We start from the raw sequence: 24,114 nt of genomic DNA, 5'->3' as shown, positions 1-24,114 counted from the left end.
GGCCTTTTGTAAACTTTAAAGGACATACTTAATCTCTTGAACATTTATTGAGTCCTTGCTATGTACAGAACACTTGTGTTAGATGTTAAAGGTAAAAATTGTTCTCAGTTATGGTCTCTGCCCTGAAGGAGTTTAGTGGATTTTCCCTCTTTACCACTCATCTCCACCACCAAGGTTGAAATTGACCTTGCTTGTCTTTATATCTTGTATCTTGCACATCCAATAAATTATTTGCTTCCATATCTGGCTTCAACTAATAATCTGTAAACCCCCAAGGGCAGGTGTTCTGTCTTATTTATTGTTTTATCTTAACACAAGGCCTAGCCTAGAGTAGATGTTCAATGAATATTTATTAAATAATAGTTTTCCAAGCAAAGATATGAGGAAAAGCAAAGGCCCCAGGGTGGGAAGGAGGTTGGTGTGTTGAGGAACAGAAAGCAGGCTGGTGTGACTGGAACATAGGGAATTAGTGGTTTAAATGAGGTCAAAAAGAGTGGGACCAGATAACGTAAGAACAAAGGTTCTCAACCTTGGCATTATTGACATTTTGATTAATTCTTTCTTGGTAATGGTTGTCCTCTGTATTGTAGGCTATTTAGCAGCATCTCTGACCTCTACCCCTAGATGCCAGCTGCACCTTTTCCCTGAGTTGTGACAACCAAAAATGTCTCCAGATATTGTCAAATGTCCCCTGGACATTTAGTTCCATGAAGAAACACTGATATAGAACCTTATGGATGATTTCACAGTATTTAGGTTTTATTCTAGGTGAAATAGGAAGCCACTGGAGGGTTTTGAGCAGGGAAGTACCATGTAATGACTGAGATTTTAAAACAATTACTCTGTGAGGAGAGTGGGTTGTCAGGAACAAGAGTAAAGCAGGAACTTCTGAGAGCAGCAGTAAGGACCAAGGGTTGCTGGTCATGTGAAGGAAGTGGGGGGATTTGAGCTAGACCTTGAAGGGAGAGGATGGATTTAAACAAATGTCAAGACATAGAAGTAGAATGCCAGTTTGAAGAGTGATGCAGGATGTACGAGGCATGTTTAGGGAATAGTGGAGTTTCAACAATCCTGGAGAGCCTCTTGACAGACTCAGATGCAGAACCCTCAGGATGGCAAGCAGGGCTCCTCATGACCTGCTCTGTCCTGCTTGGCTTGCTCGTCTCCCACTGGCCTCCTCTGCTCCCTCAACATTCCATCCTGGATGGATGGCATCAGAGCTGCATTGTAGACACTGACTCTGGCAGCAGTAAGGATAGATGGGAGAGGTGCAAGAGTGGAGGTGGGGGGAGGGGGAGCAATCAGGAAGCTGCTGTGTAATCCAGGTGAGAAATTATAAGAATCTGAAAAAAGGCAGTGGCAGTAAGGAACAAAAGATTTCACATGTTATTTTAGAAAAATGCTGGTATTTTATATTTCTTGCAATATTGTTTCCATAAGAAGCACCAATATTTGAATATTATTTTCATTCCATTCAAATCTAGTTATTCAGATACTTTTGGCTAAGAGAGACATCTTTGAAGTGGTTTGTTTTCATATATGTAGGCTTGTTTTGCAGGTACAACTTCTCTAACATAACCCATTTGGGTTCTGGGGTCTTTATGGCAATAATTGGGGCACCATGAATTTTTGAGCATAGCCTTTACTATTCTGTTTAACAAATATGTCTCTAGTATTTATGTATATAGAACACTATACTACACATTGTAAGCTTTGAACACCTAGGATATAACCAGAATCCAACCACTTCTTGCTGTCTTCACTGCTACCACTGTGCTTCTAACCAGCAGAATATCTTGCGTGGATTATGGCAGCAGTCTCCTCACTGATCTTACTGTCTTTGACCCTCTTCAGTCCATTCCTAACACAGCAGCCATAGTGTTTAGGACATAAGCAAATCATGTCCCTCCTCCATTTAGAAACCTCCAATGGCTTCCTGTTGTACTCAGCATATAAGCCCAAGTTCTTATCATTCTCCTGAGTACTTCTTACTAGGTAAGATACTGTATAGTTTGCTTATTTATGTTGTTTATTGTTGTCTCCCTCTGTAGAATGGAAACTCCATGAATGCTGGAATTTTTGTCTATTTTATTCACAAATATATCACCAACACCTAGAATCGTGTCTGTTAATAAATGGGCAGTCAATATTTGTTGAAAGAACGAGTAACTGAGACCACAGATATATCATGATATTCACCACATTAGGCACTAGTCAACAAGTTTATTTCAGCTCATCCCCACCTTTCACCTGCTTCCCATATCTTATCCCACTCCCAGTTCAAACCCTTATGCTTTCAAACCATTTATGCTGAAATGAACTGTTTTTTTGAAAATGTATTAACCTATTTGTCTCCCAAGGAGATTTTCATTCTCAGCCAAACTTGGATTTAGTAAATATATGCTTTTCTTCCTTGTGTCAGCTACTCTTGCCTGTGATGAGTTCTCTGAGAACGTGATTACACCCATGTGTGCAAGCCAGGGGTGAAATCTTGGCATTTCAGTAAGAAGAGAACAGTGTTCTGACTAACTGTAATAGGATCTGTAGGATAACAGGCACTGGGTTCCTAGTGTAAATAGCATTCTTACTTTTTAAAGCCAACCTCTGCATTCCCTTGGATTGGTCATACTCTGGCTCTTAATGCTGCTGCTTCCATGCTGTGGAAATGGACTGCTCTATTTTCTCTGGCTCCATAGGGGTATTAAGCGTTTGATTTCTTCATAAATAGAGCAGAGAAATATAACCATAGAATAACAGTGTGGACACATTTAGCAATATTTATGTAGTGAGTAAAAGAGCTAGACCTTTTGTTAAATTGTCTACTCTTCCAGTCAGTAAATGTTATTGCAACCATCGGGCAATGTTTGAAATCAGCCTCTTCTGACTAAGGGGATATTAATTACCTTAATGATAATGTTTAATAGATTGTTAAACAATTATTTTTATATACTATGAAAGGTGAGAAATGGTCTTCTATGTATCTTCTCAAGGTTGCTTTCAGATCTTTAGTCTGCATATGCTGAATCTAGCTGAACAGCATCCTGCTAAACAGTCAAGCAGAGAAGGCGATGTAGTACCTGCTTTTAAGGTGCTTATCGCACTGATGTTAACAACCACCAGCAATACCACTACTAAGTTCCTGCATGAGGCTTTGCCTCTGTTACTTCAGTGACTGGTCCTAATAACTCTGCAAGGTAGACATATATCTCCATTGTTCTGATTACAGAATTGAATGCAGAGAGATAATTAACGTAAACAAATGATAAGTTAGCTATGACTTGAATCAAGCTAGAGGAGGTATCATGTGGCAGCTTTGTGTTTAATTGGTAGGGGAATCATATAAGGAAGATGAAGTCCCCTCCCTCAAGGAGCTTACCTTGTAGTAGATATTTCTATCAAGCAAAGTGAGTTGGTTTCTTTTGGTAATCTTAATTCCCATCTGGAAATATGATGATATAGAAATATGAGTATTTTTTTCTACATAGTTTTGTTACCTCTTTCTACAGAAAGGAGCTGGGTATCACCTAGATCTCTTTTGGGTGGCCATCCTCATGGTGGTGTGCTCCTTCATGGCTCTCCCATGGTATGTGGCTGCTACTGTCATCTCTATTGCTCACATCGACAGTTTGAAGATGGAGACAGAGACTTCTGCACCTGGAGAACAACCAAAGTTTCTAGGAGTAAGGTATGTTAAGTCAGAGGAAAACAGCTCTGCAAAACACCTCAGGCACACATCTATGTGTCAGTCATAAGGAAATGGGCAGGTATGGAGGAGAAAGGGCTGGTGATGATAAACTTATTCCTGTGCTTACTGTTCAAGAAAAGACTACGTTTTCTTCAGAAAGAGAGTCTACAATAGTTTTTTGAGTTCACTTCTTATGATACATAAATTATATACATAAACACATAAATCTCCTTTGATTAATGAAAGGCTAAATGATGCAACGTAAAAATGCAACCAGGTCATTCATTTTGCAGGATATTTTAGCACTGTGGTACTTACTCTGTCACAATCATATATAAAGGCCAAACCTTTTGATCTTTTATTTCTATTGAGACTCCCTAAAATTCTTGAGTCTGCTTATGATGTTTAAGAGTCTGTGAAGGGAAAAGAGTTCTTATTTTCCAGTTTATTTTCTGTCCCCATAAGCATTGAGAAACTTTGACCTCCAGCTGCTAATTTGGGTAGCCATGAAGGCCTTATACCAGACCTTTATCCACTGTTGCATACTTTGTGCAGCAAACCCTGGTCCTAAGTGGTTGGATGAATAGCTCACATGACAGAGCCATCGTTTCCCACGCCACAACACTGGGTGATTCTTTCTTGGGGGCTGGAGGTGGGGGTGTTGTATGGGAATCATATTTGTTAAAAAGTACTTTTGTTGTTGTAGATTTGGAAATAAGACTGATGGGATTTATTGCACTTATGAATTTCCCTGAGCTGTTTGTTAATTAGAATGTGGGACAATGTAATATCTGTCTCCTGTGAAAGAAGGTGTAATTACACAACAGTACAAGTTATTTAAAAAATAAAGGCTTCAAGGAGGCCAGTAATTGATGGACCAAGAGAAAGTGATTTTTTTCTTTCTTAATTCTAAAAGGAGCAAAGAATTTAGCAGAAACACTTTCTTTTGATGAATTCAAATCACATATTGCAATAGTTTTAAGAGAATTTTGTGGTCATATTGAGCTTATATGCTATCCTTGAGGTATTGATTACATATGATATCAACACCTTTGCTATTTTAGCCAAAGGTTGATTCAGTGAATATATAGTATTTTTTGAAGGTGAAAAGACAAAATCATGTTTATGAAAATAAGGGGTAGATTGGTAATCTTTTGATTTGGTTTCAGGGAACAAAGAGTCACGGGAACCCTTGTGTTTATTCTGACTGGTCTGTCAGTCTTTATGGCTCCCATCTTGAAGGTAAATATGAGTAATACTTGCCTCTTCCTCCTCAGAATACTGACAGATAATTGGATGTATGAAGAGTAGAATTCCTTATGAAGTCCTTATGAAATATCTCAATATCTTATACATTCTAGAGCACCCTGAAGCAGGTTTCAGGTAGAATGAGGACTTTAAAAAACTTTTATCTTGATTTCCTTCTCACTCCTTCACTCCTTCTATTATTACTATTATTATTATTATTGCAGTTATTTCATTGAACCATATTAACTTACCAATATTCAAACTATTTGACCTATGCAAATGAGAGTTTGATACAATTCAGTCTAACTGATCTCCCCTCCCCCCACAGTTTTTACTCTCCTAGTTTCCCTACATCCTTTCTTCCCATCACTTTCTATTTACTTGTCCCTAAACCCTGCCCCCTCTTCACATTGGACTCTTGGATAACATGAATGACTCCGAATGATCATTTTGTAATTTTTCTCCTATTCTTAATTATTGCTGACTGTGTTTCTGTTTTCTTTGAATCAGAAGGCTAATATACACAAAGGGAGAATAGAGTAAAATGACTGATTTATAACTGGAAAACTTTAGAAATGAACCTTTGAGGAAGAAAACTGATGTGATAGATTATTTAGAAATCTATCACATCAATATAGGAGTCAATACATAGGTTTAATTGATGGGTTGAATATCTGCCTAAATAGATAAATATAAACTATATGACAAAACCTATTTAGAAACAGAGATAAGACTAAAAAAGAAGGTTAGTATATACTTGTCATGAAGCTTCCAATTTTCTTTTGTGACATAAGCATGTTATTCTTTTTCCCATTATATAAACAATATTAGCCAATTATTGCTAATTTGTATCTTACGCCTTTCACCACAGAACAAAGCACGAAAATCACCTGTAGACCTAACAGCTATAATCAACCGCGGTTAACAATATTGTTCCAGATTTTTCTCTGAAAATTTTTATTTTGAAACAATTTTGATTTTTCAGGTTTTTAAAATGTTCATTTAATTATGCAAGTTACAGAGCAATACATTCTTATAAAGAATTCAAACAATACAAAAGCACAGATAGTGAAGGCAGAAACCCTCCATTTCTCTCGTTACCAAATTTATACGTCAAGTGCTGATCAGATGAATTTGAGGAAAGTGGAACCGTAATTTCTTAACCTATAGCTAAGACTGACTTTGCCTTCAGATTAATGCATACATTATGCACAAAATACTTGATAAACAGTTAAAAGATTTAAATATTCATCTTTTGTCCTTGGTTTCCACAATGTCAATTAACTGGTTTAATTTCTGACTGGAATCATGAAAGAATATTATCTCATATAACACATGAGGAAGTTAAATTAAAAATAACCTCAAAGAAGTTGTGTCTGGTTACATACAGAGGACCTTAAAAGAGTACGGTTGTGTTCTGTAGGGACAGAGGGAAATCTGTTGTCACTTTTGCCAGTGCAAAGCAAGTTATGAGGTAGGTTCAAAGTTGTGAGTTTCACAGCATCAAAACCACTACCAAAATGCTTTATGTTCCTCTGTTTCCCCGTAGACATCAGCCTATCAGCCGGTAGAAAAGTCTAATGACAGATTTTACCTCACAGGTAATGGAACCTCATCTGGGCAGATCAATTTTTAGAGAGGTCATTGTAGGCAGTAATGACCTCATGCTGTGGGAGGCCCTACAAGGAATGAATTTGCCCTGGGTTCCCTTCAGGGTGGGCTCTCGTGACACAACTGCACTTTCTTTTATGGGATCTCTTAGTGCTTAGCCACTAGGAAGGGATAGATAGACCATAATATTCCCATCAGTTTGAATGTACTCATCACTCCCTACCCATTTTTTCTTTTATCTTTATATTATTTCTTTTCATTAATATAGTATAAATCCTAATTCCAAAATATCAGATGTGTTTAAAAGTTCTTTTTGTTGTTGTTACAGCAAATTGGCTTTAATCTTGGAGTATCTGTCAGCTGAGTAATCACATTTGATTCCAAAGGGACACAGAGAACAGATAGTGTATAAATGGATATTTTTAGGAAGAGATGCAAGACTCAAATTTTCAGCAACGCCTCTTCCTAACTGTTTTGTCACTCTGTACACAAATATGGCTATGGAGGAGTTAAAGCTGAAAGTCCTTTTGTTCTTTATTTTACAATAATTCTTTTTACCCCTGGTACACAAAGTACCTTAGTATCTACAGAAACAGATTAGAATCCCAAGAGAAAGGAGAAAGAGATGTAAGGGATCAATGAGCACGAGCTGCTTTTCCTTTGACCTTCCTTAAGTAACTATGCTTTGCCTCACCGTCATCCAGCTGCTAATGTCCATAATTGTAGCTATTTCCTCCTGGCAACTTTGGGTCAATGCAAAGAGTCATTGTAAGAATCATTTAAAAAGGTAGTCCAGCAAACGTTTGTGTTAGGCAAGGTTTTGCCCCAAACATGGGAAATGAAATTGTTTTCTTATTATGCTTTCCAACATATTATGGGAAACCTAGATTTAAAAACAACAAGAATAAAATAGTCTAGTGTCAACTATTGTGATTCCTTACTTCGGTAAGTAGGGCTATTCTTTACTTCAGGAATCACTTCAGCTAATTTCAGATCATCTGTCCTTCTTGCCACTTAAGTTGGGTAGTTATGTGCATTTACCAGAGAGCCCACGTTATCTCATTTGAGAAGTCAATACAAGAAGCAGATGTTGAGGGTACAGTTGAACTAAAACCTAAGTTGTGACTAAGTAGAAGTCAAGATTAGCAATTAACCTCAGAATTCACACAGAAAGTGGTATCAGGGTTTACCTTCGAGGAGGGAAACTTTGTCCTCCATCATGTGACTATGAGTGTTTTAAAGAAACAGGCGAGAACTTTAGAGAATGATTTTCCTTAAGAGTCTGGCTTTGAAAGGCAGATCAAATGGATGGGATCAAGAGAAATATGTGACTTCTACTTTTTAAAATGAAATGGCTTAACACCTTACTTGTCCAGCTCCCTGTATCCCTCACAAGTTTAGTGGCCTCAGATGATTCTAGTAATTTTCTCCCATGCATTAAGCAGTATAGGTAATTGGTCCCCATGTCTACTTATGCAGCCTTACTTTGAACATGAAGTTCATGACCTCTGTTTTGATCTCTTTGCCAAAATTTATCTTTTTTCATGGAAGAATGTAAGGAATCATAGTGTACTAACTTTAAGTTCATGAGGATACCCCTTGACCTTAGCCAGCTACAGTCGTACACGCCTCACATCTCACCACTGATTCAGTACACAGCTGTTGAGAAGCAGGAATAACTGGCTTCCCAGGCTGGTTAAACAGTTTAGATCTGTGTTTCTGCAGCGGAAATATTGCCTGTGAAACTAGTGTTTTGTAAGGAGAGATGAGGGGAGACCAAAGAGCGGCAAAAAGATGAAAGGCAGTTCCTGAGCTTACTTTTTCCATTCTTCTGGCAAGCCTAAAGAAATAAAGATCAAATAAACTTCACTGCTACTTCTGTTGCCTTTGCTTGAATTAGTTTATCTTTAACATGAGGAGTGACCAAAATTTATCTTTCAGATTTGTTTAGTGTTCTAAAATGTGGAGGAGAGCATTTAATTTGTTATTTGTCAGACATTTGCGGAGCTCCTACAATATGCCACACACTCTGCTCAGTCACAGGGAAACAAGGAGACAGGATAGTGAAGAAGATGATGATGATGATAATGATGATGATTGTCCTGCTAGCTCTCATTTATTGAGCTTGGCATTGGACTAAAGCCTCTGCACCAATTTTTTTTTTTAGTTCTCCAATAACACCTATGAAAAATTTACTTATAATTTTATCCATTTTACAGATAAGAAAAATTATGAATAACCTAACAGATCACAAAGTTCTTAAATGGTAGAGCCAAGATTTGAACTCGGGCAGTTCTGACTCCAAAGACTGATTTCGTAACCATCATAGATTACTGCCTTTTAAAATAAAATTGTATTTGCTCTCAAAGAACTCATTTACTTTCATTTCCCATGAGGTGATCTTCCACAGTTTCTTTGAACCAATTTCCAAATCTCTTATGTAGAGAGAAATGTGGCATTTTCACAAACTCCTCATACCTCCCCCCATGTTTTCTTCAATGACTAGGGAGCAGATTGCAAGTCAGGAGCTTCCTTATGGGCTCAGATTTTTAAGGCTTATGGGCAGTAGGATATTATTTTAATAACATGTTCCTGAAGACAGTTGTTATAGTTAAAAGGGCAATATTGTAGAGCTTAAATAAAGCCAAGCCTTCAAATCTGACTTTTGCAACCCTCCTTATGGCCTATACTCCTGCCACTCCCGCCCCCACCACAGAGGGACCAAAAAGAGTTGTGCTTTGCAGCTGTATCCTTCTGACTTGCCAGTGAGGGTCCTGATGATAATAATGACATCTATACTACATTTATCATTTATTGAGTATCTTAATGAGCCAGGCCCTAAACTAGATGTTTTGTGCTATGTAATCTTTATCTTTATAACCATAATATAGATGAGAATACTGAGGATAGGAGAAGTTGAAAATTTTCTCTGGGTTCCACAACAAATAGAGGCAGACTTGGAACCCAGGTCTGTAACTTCTACGCCCATGCTCTTAATCAGTTCCTCATTCTGGGTTTTACACACACAATGCCTATTGTTCTGCTGGGAGGACTCACTCCTGTACTGAATTCTGTGCTATGGATGACTAAAATCTATCTTTCTTATTAAATTTACCCTTTTTGCATTCTTTTTCTTATGGGAATATTCTAACATTATCAGAAAATCAAAGGGAGGGATAAGTGAAAAAGAGTGGAACTACATTTACCAGAATTGGAAAAACTTGGTGACACAGTCTGAATATGTTAAATCTTCATTGACTTCATCTCAATTTCATTATTCTATCTGGTTGTAGGATCAAACACTTAAGTTTTTCATTTTTGATGTTAATTAAAAGCATTATAATATTTATAATCTTTTTTTGACTTTCTGGGTATAATTGCTTATATAATTTTCTTTGAATAATTTTATCATTTGGCAATTCTTGATATGGCTAGAAACCTAGTATACCTTGTGTTTTTTATGTTTTAATTTCTGCTGTCTGTCTTTATAAAAATGTCTACCTGCTATTACTATGCGTATTATACTAGTTTAACTTAAAATAGGATCCAATCTTTTAATAAATCTCTTCTTCTCCTTCCTTTGGGAAATTTCTATTGTGGTGAATGATTCCATTATGATGAATTTTTAAGGACTGACCTTCTGATATGATTCATAACCAAATCTAATAGAAAATATCCCCTAACCTAGTAACTGGTCAGATTTCTTCAAGATTTCCAAACTGGAAGATTTTTATTAAGACACTGCACTATCATAAAGAAAATGGTGAATTTCATAAGACATTTGTATCACATTGAAGTTGGCCAAAAATCAAATTAATAGCCTTCCTTGTATGTACTATTTCCTTTTCACCAAAGAATAATTTTTTAAAAACATCATCATATCTAAAGCTGTTTTCTTACCCATACCCCTTCTAAGTTAATAGTACCTTCTGATTTCATTTTGTGGTAGATTCAATCATATCTGTCACTTTATGTTCAGAGAGAATGACCTAAGCACCAAGGCACAACTTTCCTTCACTCTAGAGAAGATACTTACCTAAACTTAGGTGAGGGGCAGAGCTAAAGCCCCGGGTTCACCTTTATGATTACTATCTTTCAAGCCAGAAAACACTTTACTCAGATTAAAAAGTAACTTATAGGATTTCTAACTAGTTTCCCATTAACTATACTTCTCTTTCCTCCTTCCACCTTTCTTTTCTTCCCAAGGAATGAGAAAAATGACAAGAAAGAAATCATTATATATTAAAGAAAGGTGAGAGTGCTCTTGCCTGCAAAAGATATTTAAAAAATTAACAAATGAGTCAAAATTATAAAATGGCCCCTTTGTTAGTTTCATTTTTTTTATTTTTTAGTAAATTTGTAAAGAGGGATTGTAAGGAATGGAAATATGCACATTCTAAAGGAAATAAAGGCACGTGTCAGAATTCAAGCGGCTTAAATGTGATGTGTTCACCTCTTTGTGGTAACTGTTGGGTATTACAGCACACAAGGCTTCCCCACCACTCACACTGTCCCTCACACTCTCTTCAATATTTGATGTCATTTATTTTCTTCTGAGCTCAAGATCAAATTAGCTATGTTAAAACTGTTAGTCTCTTTTAGAAGAAGCATGTGATGTTTTATATAAATAAGTATATTTATTCCATATAAATTTAACGATTCCTATAGCTAACCAATAACAATTAGAGACATTCAACACATTTTGGAATTTATTATTTCTCCAGTAGTGGCCAACGGTTCTCAGATACAGAGCTGTGTTAGCTAACTACAAGGAGAGGCTGATAGAAGTTGTGCTTCCCTTAATACGTGTAAGAGTTCTTTAAAAATTACTCTAAAGTCATACTATTTTCTGGCTACAATAGCCTTCTTTATGTAGATTTGATAAGATTGGACTTAATTGATTGTGGTTTTTGAAATCTCCTGAAATTACTTGAACTTTTCAAAATCCAGACCTGGGATCCTTTTGTTGTCCAGACAGAAGACTTCCCAGAAAAAGAATCATCCTTGATTTGCTTAGTTTTTGCAGAACTAGGGACATTTCAAAGGTCTAGGAAGAGAGAAAATTTACGAGCATCACCTTGGAACTTCCCATTGTTAAAACACTTTGTATTAATATAAAAGGCTTTCGCTAATTAATGCATGAAAATGTATTAATTCAGTTTTAAAAGATGTGTATTAATCCAAGTGTGTAATTAATTGCTTCCAGATGCTCGATGCTCCTTTCAAGCAGGTGCTCATTAGTTAGTTCTCTTAATATTCCTGAGAGGAAGAAAGGGGATGGTCGTTTGATGTTTACTTAATTGAAAGAGGCATTTACACACCAAGCTGATAGATCATTTTGGAAAAATTATTAAGGAAAAAATCAACAGACCGTTGAGAAAGGAACTTGGTCTCAGGAGTGAGGCAGCTGTCTGTCTACCTCTTTCTACCTCACAGTCCGCACCAGCATCTGGTTTACATAGTCATTCATTTTAAGGGGAAAGGGAAATAAACTTTTTTCCCATTAAAAAAAAGTTATTATTAAGATCACGCATGCTCATTGTAAAAAAAAATGCAAATAGGCATCAAATAAAAATGGAAAGTCTCCACACTCCTTCATTTATTTCTAGTACCAAGGTTTTAAAAGTTTATCAATGATGAGTAAAGCACTGTAATTAGAGGTCACTATATTATTTTGTCCTATCTTTTAGTTTCAGATTAGCCCTTATTTAAACTACCCCTCCATTACTGTTATTATTATTGTTTTAACCTTTCTCCGATTTTTTTTTCCTTCCTAGTTTATTCCCATGCCTGTCCTATATGGCGTGTTCCTGTATATGGGGGTAGCATCCCTGAATGGCGTGCAGGTAAGTTTTCCATAGCAGTCTCAGTATAGTCATGTTTTTCTAGTAGTAAAAACAGTCCAGTAATAGATCTTTGAAGAAAAGTGCTTATCATTAACTTCTGAGTTTTTAAAATGCATTTATTTTCTACTTTCTCCACCGTTCACCTGCTTTTCATTTCTGACTTAATTAACAAAGTCAGCTTGCATTGACAAATGTTCTCATACCTACCCATTCTTGAAATAGGTCGTTAAAGGTTATTTGGCTAGGAAAGAGAGAGAACTATGATCTACCTTCCCTCTTCCCTTCCACCCTTTTGCCCTTCCTGCCTCCCTCCCTCTCTGTCTCTTTCTGTCTTTTTTTTCTCTCTCTTTCTTTTTTGTCTCAAAAAGGAAATCTTACCCTTTCAGTGTGCTTCTCAAGGTACTATTTATCCGTTTGCCTTTACCCTATTCTAAGAACATGCTCTTCTTACTTGATTTGCTTTTCACATGGCTGAGATCGATGAGCAAAAGTTTTGTACCAATTAAAGAATAAAGTCAGTGTGATTTATGTGCTACTTTGGTTGAAAAGTTCAGCTATTCACAACTTGGGTAAAACTGACCGCCTTTTAAAAAAATCATTAGGGAAAACTTTGTGAGGGACTTTATCTTTCAACTGAGGTTTAATTTAATTGGCACCAGGAAACTGGAAGTACTTCTGCTGCTTTCTGGCACCTTGTTAATTGTAGCCTTATTTAGCACTTAGTGATGTTTTAATGGGAAAAGACTTCATGTTCTGTGAACATCATAAGAATTTATTTAAACCCCTTCATAATAGTCCTTGCTTTCATTTATTGAATTTAGATTAATTTGGTTTTAGAGTCAGATAGAGCTGGGCAAGTGGCCAGAGCCCCAGAAAGAGAAAAGCCTATTTTATTTTTCTTGTTTAGGCCCATTGAATAGAGTTCTTCACCATTTTGATATTTGTTCCAAAATAAAAGGTGGTTCTTCACAGATTGGACTAGATGAATGCGAATGTGGGTTTATTTGTGCCCATGAAACTTTTGGGAAGTATAAATGTGTAAGAAGTATTTTATTTTTTACCTGACATTGTAAATATTCTTTATTCCCCTAAATGTGAAAATATGAAACTAATGTGACCCCCAAACTAACAGTTCTTATTTTTGTTTGGCCTTAATAAGTCAGTCTAGATCAGAAGGTTGATTTTATGTGTTCTAGGTGTGTAACCGATGGTTGAAACTCAGTACATGTTTATTAAATTAAGTAGAAGGAACAAATCAGTGATTTCATAATGATGGGGAGAATGTCCCTTGCTGAAGGGACAGCTAGTGGGTTCCTTAACTTCTGCAATGCTGCTGCCCCATTGCCTTCTCTCTTTTCCTTACTTTTCCCTTAACTCTTCCTCTTTTAGACCTTTTTGGCAAGATTTGATTTAGCAAAAAATTTTGTACCCCAATCTTCCTAAATGGGAAGGCCCTCACCAGTCAAAAATAGCTCCAGGGGGAGAAGTAAAACCCTTTAGATCACTTCAGAGAAGATTGTCTGTGATCGTCTCGTGTACTTTTATTCTTCTCCCTTCCTTGCAGAAAGAAAGTAGAGATGTTATTTCAGAGTTCTCATTACATAACATTCAATTCAGCAGCTCTTTACTGAGCATCTTCCATCTGAAAAATCCTATAATAGGTACTTAAATATCCTCCTTATCGTCATCATCAGTGTGAACTCAGCAGTTAGTCTTCGAAGCCCAGCACCTTGCACGTAGGTGCTCAACTGTCATTTTGATACCTGTTTGTACATGACAGTGGCGTAGCCTCTCATAGATTCAGATATCTAGTTGTTGACAGTCTGAAACTCACTGTAATATTCATGTGGCTTTTCTCTGAAAAGAAATGGTAATTCATTGCTGAATGTATTAGTTAAGTTATGCCATAGATAGTGTGGAATTTATGAATATACCAATGCATTCCCATTTTCAAGTCAAATACTTCCTTCACATCCTTGAAACGTCCCTGAAATGTATATGAAGCATAGTACATCTCCTCTTCTTTCAGATAAGACAACTGAGACAGAGTAAGATACATGAGTTAGATGTCTTCCTTCAGCATATCATTGCTAAAGTAGGCAATGATTCTCTCTCCTGAGACTCTGACTGTAAAAATAGAAAGTAGGAGAGGAGCATCTAGAATTTATGTTTTGCTTTGTGACTTTATTCTTTGGTGGCCACTTTATCTCACATATCTGCCTAACATTCCTGCAAAGTAATAACAAAATTTGGAAGACTCATTCTGTGTCTTGTGCTAGACTAAATTTCTCCACTGTCCGACCAGTGCCCTCTGAAAAGGACACTGCTTGCCTAAATTACGAAATATAAGTCACTAGTGGTCACTTGGCATAATGGAAATGACTTTGTGTATCAGCTCTTGAAGTAACGTGGTTGTGCTCTCTTCCCCTTTCCTCTGCAGTTCATGGATCGCCTGAAGCTGCTTCTGATGCCCCTCAAGCATCAGCCCGACTTTATCTACCTGCGCCATGTCCCCCTGCGCAGAGTCCACCTGTTCACTTTCCTGCAGGTCTTGTGTCTGGCCCTGCTCTGGATCCTCAAGTCAACTGTGGCTGCTATCATTTTTCCAGTCATGGTAGGGATTCCTTTAATTGAACCTACCCATGAAGTCACACCATTATCATGTGGTTATTACAGTATGGAAGACACATCTGTCTTTTATGTGTGGTTCCAGTCTTTTCCAGCTTTGACCAAATCACTTTGATTTGATCAGTTGTGATTTAAGGTTCTTACGTCTTTGGTTGTCTACACTGGGCCTTACAGTCAGACTCAGCTGAGTTCAAATACCAGCTCTGGTTCATGCTGGTCAGTGAACCTCCCTGAGGTGCCATCAACTTATCAGTAAAATGGGAATGGCATTGTGATTGTTATTCTGAGCATCAAAAATGAATATCTAGTGTACAGCACAATGCCCAACACAGTAAACACCAGTGCATGTTAGTTATTTTAAAAATACTGTTGAATGATAGAATCAGTCTAAATAACAAAGTACAGCACAATTCAGTCCAAATAACAGAGAACTAGTTTGGCCCCTTGTGAGAGGTCATCCAGTGAATTAGAAGAAAGGGGGTGAGAAGTTCAGTTTTTGAAGTACTTGCTAGTTTCTATCACACTAAGTTTAAGAATACTTCTGGTTGGGGCAGGCCTGGTGGCATAGTGGTTAAGTTTGCGCACTCTGCTTAAGCGGACATGGATTTGCAGGTTCAGATCCTGGGTGTGGACCTCCACACTGCTCATCAAGCCATGCTGTGGCGGCGTCCTACATACAGATTAGGGGAAGATTGTCACAGATGTTAACTCAGGGACAATCTTCCTCAACCAAAAAAAAAAAAAAGTCTGGGCTCTCTATCCTTGCCTTGCTATGATGAGAAGCAAGGTAAATAACTAACATTCCACTCTGAATCACAAGCAAAAGAAGGAAAAAAAGAAATCCTAGCTCTGTGTTCAGCTTCATCATTGAATTTTATACTTTATCATAGCTCCTCATTTCTTGGAAGAAAATGCACTTACATGCACTTGAGAGAAGTCACCAAGCCAGCCTCAGCTCTCCTCTGTCTGCCCCACAGCTTTGGAAACAGAATTTTCTTATACAAATCATATTTTATTTCTTATAAAAATTCTCTTGGTCTTAGTCAGGATTATTATTTTATTTTGTGTATATTTGTTGTTTGTAATTATTTTTCTCCAGAGAAGCAGGAAAAAATTATATGAACTACTAGAGATATTTGTAGAGTGAGATTTTTTTCTTGACAATCCCTTATATCTCTTTTTTTTCTTAAACTCCATTAACTTACTGGAAGACACACTGAGTGTGAGAAATGACTCCCATTTGCCTATTAGTATAATCTACCTGTCTATTAGTTTTGCTGAAACCGGGAAACATGAAGTTAGACTTCGATAAATTTGAAATATATCCAGTAATCACTTATTGCTTGTGCTAAATAATAATAAAAATTTTGTACCTTTATAAAATACTTTTATCTTTTCAGAGCTTTTATTTGGTCACAAAATAATCATTTAATATCAGTAGGGCAGATGTGATTAATTTCTCTAGGAGATGAAGAAACTGACATATAGCGAGCATGGTGTGGATAAAGACAACTGTTTAATTTGAGGCACAGTCATGACTCCTGTATCCTAGTGCATACTAGTTTTACTATTGAGCAAAGCCATTTGAATGTACCTTCAGAAGTTACTCGTCAAGAGAAATTCGTAGAATCAAAGATACAGAGTTTAAGAATACTGATTTTCTTAATACTGGCAGACAGCTGGGACCCTTTTTATTCTTCCTTTATCTGGCTTCATGATCTTGGATAGCATACTTATGTCTCCCAGCTTCAGTTTCTTCAGCATTAAGATGGAGATAATAATATCTACTTTTTGAGTTTGTTGTGGGAATAAATGAGAAAATATTGCCTAAGAGTTTAGCACAGCATCTGACACATGGTAAGCATTCAGCTAAATGGTAGTGATTTAAGTCACCCAGTAGATTCTATGGTCTATGCTTACTCAACTCTTACCTCATTATTAATACTTTGAAGATGTCTGAGTGTACTATGTGTTGTACAGATTTTCTTCATTTTCAAAAACCTGTATAATGTTTTCATTTTGAATAATTATAAATCATATGTAGGGTAATTTTTCCCTTTAAACTTTTACTTATTTTTTAAAAGAATCTGACATGGAAGAAAATGGTTTAAAAAGTAATCCTTTTACATTGAAATTCCAATTGAATGTGATCATACATTTCAGTGAACAAAACAAAGCAAATTTCAACTAAGACTTTTATGAGGCAACTTTCTCCACTTAATGTAAGTCCATATGAGCAAGATGAGTTCTGTCTTACTCTGGCCTTATACAAACTAAGTTTCTACTGACTTTGATGGGACAGTATTAATACTCACTGTGGCTTCATCTGACATGATTTTTCATACTTTTTATATTTCTCTTGCCAGATCTTGGCTCTTGTAGCTGTCAGAAAAGGCATGGACTACCTCTTCTCCCAGCATGACCTCAGCTTCCTCGATGATGTCATTCCAGAAAAGGACAAGAAAAAGAAGGAGGATGAGAAGAAAAAGAAGAAGAAGAAAGGAAGTCTGGACAGTGACAATGACGATGTAAGGAGCTTTCTAAAATTCCGAAGTAAAGCTAGCTAAACAAATGTAAAAAATGTAATTTTTTTATTCCTTATGTGAGATGTATGGCTGCGTTCCAAGAATGTTACCTGGCTGTGTTACATGTCGCTCTTTACCTTCCTTTGACCTTTATTTTCTCTCTTTGGTTTTTTACATTTTCTGAAGTCTTTCTGTAACCATTAGTACACTAATAGTGGTAAATGACTTCTCAAAAAAAAAAGAAAGCCCACCTCATTTAAAGAATCCTCATCGAGAAAAAGGAAGTTTGCTTAGTAATGCTCTAAAATGTATTTGGTTTGCTACTGATAATCCAAGATTTAAATTTGAGATAACTCAGTTTTGTATAGTTTTAAACTTAAAGGAACAGATGCCAGTGACCTCACCTCCTATGATCTATGTATCTATTTGAGTAGGCTCTCAACGGAAGTTCTCTGCTGTTGGATTTATCCTCGCATTGGACTTTGACATGGTTTGGGATTATTTCTCCGTAACCCTTCAATAAAAAGGAAAGGAAATTGGAATTTGGGATCTTTTTACAAAACTGTAGTAGTCAGGGTCATAGTCTAGATGATCCTTCTATAATTGAGTAAGTTGAGAAATAAATTTATTCCCTATTTTTTCCTTTAGGAAACCGTTTCACAGAAATAGAGGTACTCCTATCGGAGTCTGTAGTCAGTGCTAGGAGAAAAGCTGGGATTTGTTTTTCATTAACACACATACATACATACACCCAAGCGGCTTATCCCAGTAGCCTTGTGAAAGGACTGCCAAAATGACATTTTCTATGTGAAGATTTGTTCTGGATTTTACACAGTACAGTATCCCCAGTCTAACAGAATCCCCAACATCCCATTCTAAAGTAGGAGTATAGTTAACTTTTCGTGTCTACTCTGTACTTGATCATTTTCATTGATCATACGTACTTGTCCTTAATTGCCATAACAGCTTTTAAAGTATATATTTTTGTTCCTATTTTACAGATGAAGAAATTTAGACTGAGGAATTGTTGTCATTTTTCTAAATGTACACAGCCATAGGTGTCAAAGGCAAAACTCTAATTCAGGCCTGTCTGAGTATTTCCAATTGGTCAGCCTGTCTGATTGTATTCTTTTTGGAGAACCTGGAAATTGTACAGTGAAAGAAGGCAACAGACAAAATTGGATTTCAGATAAATTGATCCAATAAGAAAAGGCTAAATATACGAGGCACATTTAGCTAAAGAGAAAATAGTCTGAGGGAGCTTTTGTGACTGTCCTCATCCATCTTCAGTGAGAACAGGTATATAGATTTTTCTCTTTCCAACAATGAAAAAAAAAGAGAGAATGTGTTTAAAGTGCAGCACAGATTAAGATGCAGTATTAAAAAAGAATGATGTGTTTACACATTGAATAGAAATCAAAATTTGAAATAAATTTCTAGAGCACTCAAGATAAAAAATAAAAAAAGGACTGCCTGAAATATTGAGATAATTAAAGCAGTACTTCACCTTGAATTTTCAAAACAAATACCTCAATTTATGTACACCAAACTTAAAATTCATTACACATTACGAATGTATGCAGTCATATTATGGAATCCTCTTCTCTAATGGTTTTAAGAAAAAAATAATAAAATATCAACTTTTGGGGATGTTTTAAATTTTGTGCTCTCTAGCATCAAAAGTTGAATCCAATGAGTTCTGAGAAGTTTTCTAATTCTTAAATTCTATTTTCAACAAATCACATTTTATTTAAACAATGCTATTCTTTTATTAATGACATTTACCATTATCATCTCCACATTTCCAACAGATTTCTTGGAGATAAATGTGATACTTCTTTCTTTTCTTTTCCTCTTTCTCTTCTCCCGCCCCCACACCCCCCAAACAAACAAAAAACCCAGCTATATATGTGTCCTAGACAGTGAATCCAACCAGCCAATTTAGAGTATATCTATGTAATAAGTTTTGTGAGTTGAACTCATTATTTGGAAGCTCTATATTTAAAGAGACTCTCCTAATGTTCACGTGATAATCCTGGGGTATGGGGTCCATGGATATAGGGAGACATGTGGGGGTATTTGTGAGCAGAAGTAGTGAAAATTACGTCTTGCCAACATTGAATCACTCGATCATTTTTGAACCTGCCTGGCAGGCTATGATGAAGGGTTGACCGCCAACCTGTTCATCTTTGGATGCTATTATTTGGGGAAGTGTTTGAGATACTGTAATAAGACCTGTCCTTGGCATTCTCATAAAGGTAGGTGCATATGGCATCTTCATTTTTCTTTTTTGGTCAATTTAAGTACAATATCTTAATCCTTTAAAGGACTATTGTGTCTCCTTACCCTCTTTAGATTCATCATAAAGCAATTTTCAATGTGTGTAGTAGGCTTTATGTTAAGATTTATTTTTTCTTTATTTTCTTTGCACCCTAGTTCCCATTGTTTTCTTTCAACTAAAGGTTATCCCCTTGGTACTTTCAGTTAAGAGATGAATTTGATCTTTTCAGTCCAAACATAGACTTGGATACAATATAATGAATGCTAACAACAACAACAACAAAAAGTAAAGGCGTAATTCTGTGGAAATCTGTCACAGCTTTGGTTTAGGTGGCCTATTTTTTAAACAGCCCCATGATTAGCGGCTTGGTTTTATCATTTTATTCTGGTTATAATTCATCTCTGCTTATCTGACCATCATAGGCACCTTCCTTTAGACCTTTTCTCGTTTTGCTAAATTTTCAAGTATCTTTAGTACAAGCAAATTGAAATGGACTTTTAAGTATAAAATAGTTATAATAGCTTATTAGAGTAAAGAAAGGACTTTATTTTCAAGTATGTATAGAAGGCTCTTTGATAGCGGATATTAGAAAGTCTTCTGCCTGTCTTGGAATGAAAGATAAATCATCGTTTTCCTGGAGATAGAATCAGAAACAAGAATCATAAAGGAAACAAGAATTTCAAATCCGTATTACAGTTTTGGAAGTTTCCTAGATGTAATCTTTCACCCTGAGATTGTTTGCTTTACACGTACAACAAACCTATAAATGTTTGCCAGTTGGGAATCCGGCTTATGGAAAGCTTTACAATTGTTTTAATTTGTAGTGATCTCCATTTGGTATGGGTCTCATTTCAATTGACTCAGTCTCATTAACTCAGAAGAAAGGAAAACAAATGTGAGAGAGAAAGATAGTATAGAATTTGAAAAGTTAGCTAAGTGGAAATGATTGTATCTGTGCGTTTTCTCCCTAGTTTAATGTAAATGATAATATGATAGGTTTGCTCAATACTGGGAGGTAGGAAGGGCTGTATAGTACAAACTTTCTAAAAACTTGTAAATTTCTTTCACAGTCTGACTGCCCATACTCAGAAAAAGTTCCAAGTATTAAAATTCCAATGGACATCATGGAACAGCAACCTTTCCTAAGTGATAGCAAACCTTCCGACAGTGAGTAGAACTAGCCTCTTGCATGCCTGCTTCAATATGATTTGCACTTGCAGGGAAAAACTTTACAACTACCATCTACATTAACTTTCCTTCTATTTTCTTTCTTTTTTTCTATGTGAAGATTTACACTCAATTATTATAAAACTTCGTTTCTACATTTCCTGAGCTTCACTCTTCTTCCTTTTATTCATAACCTTTTATGTTTTTGTTTGGTAGTCTTTTCTCTGATCCAAGTTATCACCAGTTTCTTTCAACCGCTAAACTCATAACCATGTTTTTAATTGATTTTTCTTTTTTCCACTGGTATTTAGAATTGCAGCTTATAGTACTACATCACTGTCTGTTACTGTTTGTCTTCCTTAGGCTTCAGCCAATGACCAAATCAGCTCAAAAGAGAAATTGCATCATGAGTCTCTCAATGATCGATGAATCAATTGTTAATCTTGAAAATTTGGAATAATTGTTATTTTCGATTAAATTGGCAATCAAAAACTATTAACACAACTTTTTAGGTATAACTTATAAGATATGTGCATTGTCTTCCTAATTTCTTCATTGCCTTTCTGCTATTTCCGAATCACCTGTGTAACTGCACTGGTCTTTCTGGCATAATAGCCTGATGGCTAAGGGGCAATGGTTTCTGACAAGTCATCTTTTCTTTTGTAATTGAGTTAAGAGCCCACTTGAAAAGGGGGAAAACCTCTGTAGTAACATCAGTGAATATCTCAAGCTTTTCCACTAGCAAGTAGCAATTGCCTCCAAACTACTTTCACTTTGAGTTTTCATTTGAAGAAAATGTATTCTTTTAGATCCAGATGCACTTCAAGGTATATTGGTCTGTTATTGAAAAAAGACAGTTGAGACACTTAATTTCCATTTGACAATGCCATTTCAGCTTCCATAAGAGGTTACCAAGAAGGGTTTGAAATGAATGACTATTTACGAAAAATGAGTATGTTAGTTATCTATTGTTATATAACAAATCACCACGAAACTTACCAGCTTAAAACAACAAACATGTGTTTCCTCCCACAGTTCCTGACATTCAGGAATTTAGGAGGAGCTGATTTGGGGTCAGAGTCTAGCTAGCTCTGGATCTGTCCTGAGACTGCAGTCAAGCTCTCGACTCAGATCAAGTCTGAAGAACTGACTGGCACAGGAGAGCTGCTTCCAAGCTCATGCACAAGGCAGTCGGCAGGAGGTTTCAGTTCCTTGGCCCATGGGCATCTCCACAGGGCTGCCCATAATACAGTTTCCTCCAGAGCCAGTGATAACAGAGGGAAAAACCAAGACAGAAACTTCAGTCTTTTATAGCTGAATCTCAGAAGTGATATACCATCACTTCTGCCATATTTTATAGGTCATGCAAACCAACTCTGGTATAATGTGGGAAGGAATTATACAAGGATATGAATACTAGAAGGCAGGGCACGTTGATGGCCATCTTGGAGGCTGGCTACCACACTGGGTTTAAAGAATAAAGAACTAAAGCAGTCTTGCCTTTAGCGTCCAATCTGTAACCAACAGCTTATAACTGAGGCTCGTTTCTTCTCAGTCCTATCCATGGGATTTACTTAATACTTCCGTTTGGAATTCGAACTTCCTAGACTATGTTCTGGCTTCATTTTTCATCTTGAGAACATTCATAGCAAGAGGAGACTGTGAAAGGAACACAGCACATATGTCATCCCTTGGCATCATAACGTGCTACAGCCCTTCTAAGTATGGTTTATAGGCTGCTTAAGAAAAAAAAGAAAAGCAAAAATCACAGCTAGAATTTGAGGCTCCTGGAGAAAGTTTATGACAAATTGATTATTTAGTACTAGTTCTTCATTCTCTCAAAAACCCTTTAAAAGGATACATTAAAAGTTGATATAATATTAGAAATTTACTTAAGCAAAATACCCGTGATCATTCTGAGATCTTTTATAATGTCATATTAATTCTTTATAATCCGTGAAAGAACAAAATTGATAGTAGAGTTGCAGTGTAAGTAAGTTCCTCAAAAATCTTTTTTTTCTCCCTTGAATAACAGAGGACAAAATTGTGAGTGCTGAAGATGGAAGGAAATCCAAGGGCAAGCTTTAGACATTAAGTCAATGCTATCACCTTATACAAATGATTCACCTCTTCCCCTCTCACTGAGAAAAACAGCGATCATCCATCCCAGAAACCTAGAGTGAAAAGAACTAAGTGATTTTGGCTTCATCCCACTACTTAGATCCTTCACTTCATACAATGTTTATTTAAATTGTCTAAATTTGTCTTTCTTATTCCTTACACTTGTGAACGATGCATCCATTTTTGTGAAGATTTTAAGTTTTACTCTAATTTTATACTTTACCAGAGACTACTATTTATGCTTTTAAAACATTTTTCCCCCCAGGAGAAAGATCACCAACATTCCTTGAACGCCACACATCGTGCTGATAAAATTCCTTTCCTTCAGTCACTCGGTATGCCAAGGTAAAGCACAGCCCAGCATTTTACGTTGTTCTTTGGGATGCTTGCCCTACAGAAATGTAGTCAGTGGTGGGTTATTGGCAAAACACCTTGTTCTTCTTCCTCTCTACAATTTATCTTAAATAAATTGCCCAATCACCAAACCTTGCCCTGGTTTTACTGGTAGAAAGCATTCTAAGAGCTACTCTACTTACTCTTAGAAATACAGTCATACGTTGCTTAACAACGGGGATATGTTCTGAGAAATGTGTTGTTAGACAATTTCATCATTGTCCCAACATCATAGAGGGTACCTACGCAAACCTACATGGTACAGCCTACTACACATGTAGGCTATCTGGTACTAATCTTATGGGACCACTGTCATTTATGTGGTCCGTTGTTGACCAAAACATCATTACGTGGCGCTTGACTGTACTGGAATCTTTCAGTATCGTTAAGGTAAAGCCCAGGATCAATGCTAGCTCTTATCATTTCACTATCATCTCTGATTTAAGGGGTAACCCATTTCCTGACAACTTTCCTCCAGTAGTTTCCTTGCCTCTTAACACAAGTCTAGAGATTTTGGATCCTTCTTCATTTTCAAAAAAGTGAAATCTCTGAATATTTTCATGTAAGTCTTCTTGTCCTTTAATTTCTGACAGTACCCCTCACCTGGCA

The 24,114-nt window shown here is 36.5% G+C and overlaps 1 protein-coding gene across 3 annotated transcripts in view; it reads left to right on the top strand.

Moving 5' to 3' along the window:
- Positions 1–24,114, top strand: part of SLC4A4 (solute carrier family 4 member 4) — a 317,849-nt gene that overhangs the window by 288,950 nt on the left and 4,785 nt on the right. For all 3 annotated transcript variants that reach the window (XM_046657378.1, XM_046657376.1, XM_046657377.1), the window contains exons 19-25: positions 3,507–3,685; positions 4,855–4,927; positions 12,322–12,390; positions 14,831–15,004; positions 17,385–17,546; positions 20,895–20,991; positions 23,378–23,457. In XM_046657378.1, coding sequence (XP_046513334.1) covers positions 3,507–3,685; positions 4,855–4,927; positions 12,322–12,390; positions 14,831–15,004; positions 17,385–17,546; positions 20,895–20,991; positions 23,378–23,421 — 798 coding nt within the window. In that variant the 3' untranslated portion in view covers positions 23,422–23,457. The remainder of the gene's footprint in view (positions 1–3,506; positions 3,686–4,854; positions 4,928–12,321; positions 12,391–14,830; positions 15,005–17,384; positions 17,547–20,894; positions 20,992–23,377; positions 23,458–24,114) is intronic.

This window comes from Equus quagga, chromosome 3, assembly GCF_021613505.1.
Source record: "Equus quagga isolate Etosha38 chromosome 3, UCLA_HA_Equagga_1.0, whole genome shotgun sequence".
Classification (NCBI taxonomy): domain Eukaryota; kingdom Metazoa; phylum Chordata; class Mammalia; order Perissodactyla; family Equidae; genus Equus; species Equus quagga.
Note: the sequence above shows the minus strand (reverse complement) of the source record. Positions and strands in the feature narration are given on the sequence as shown.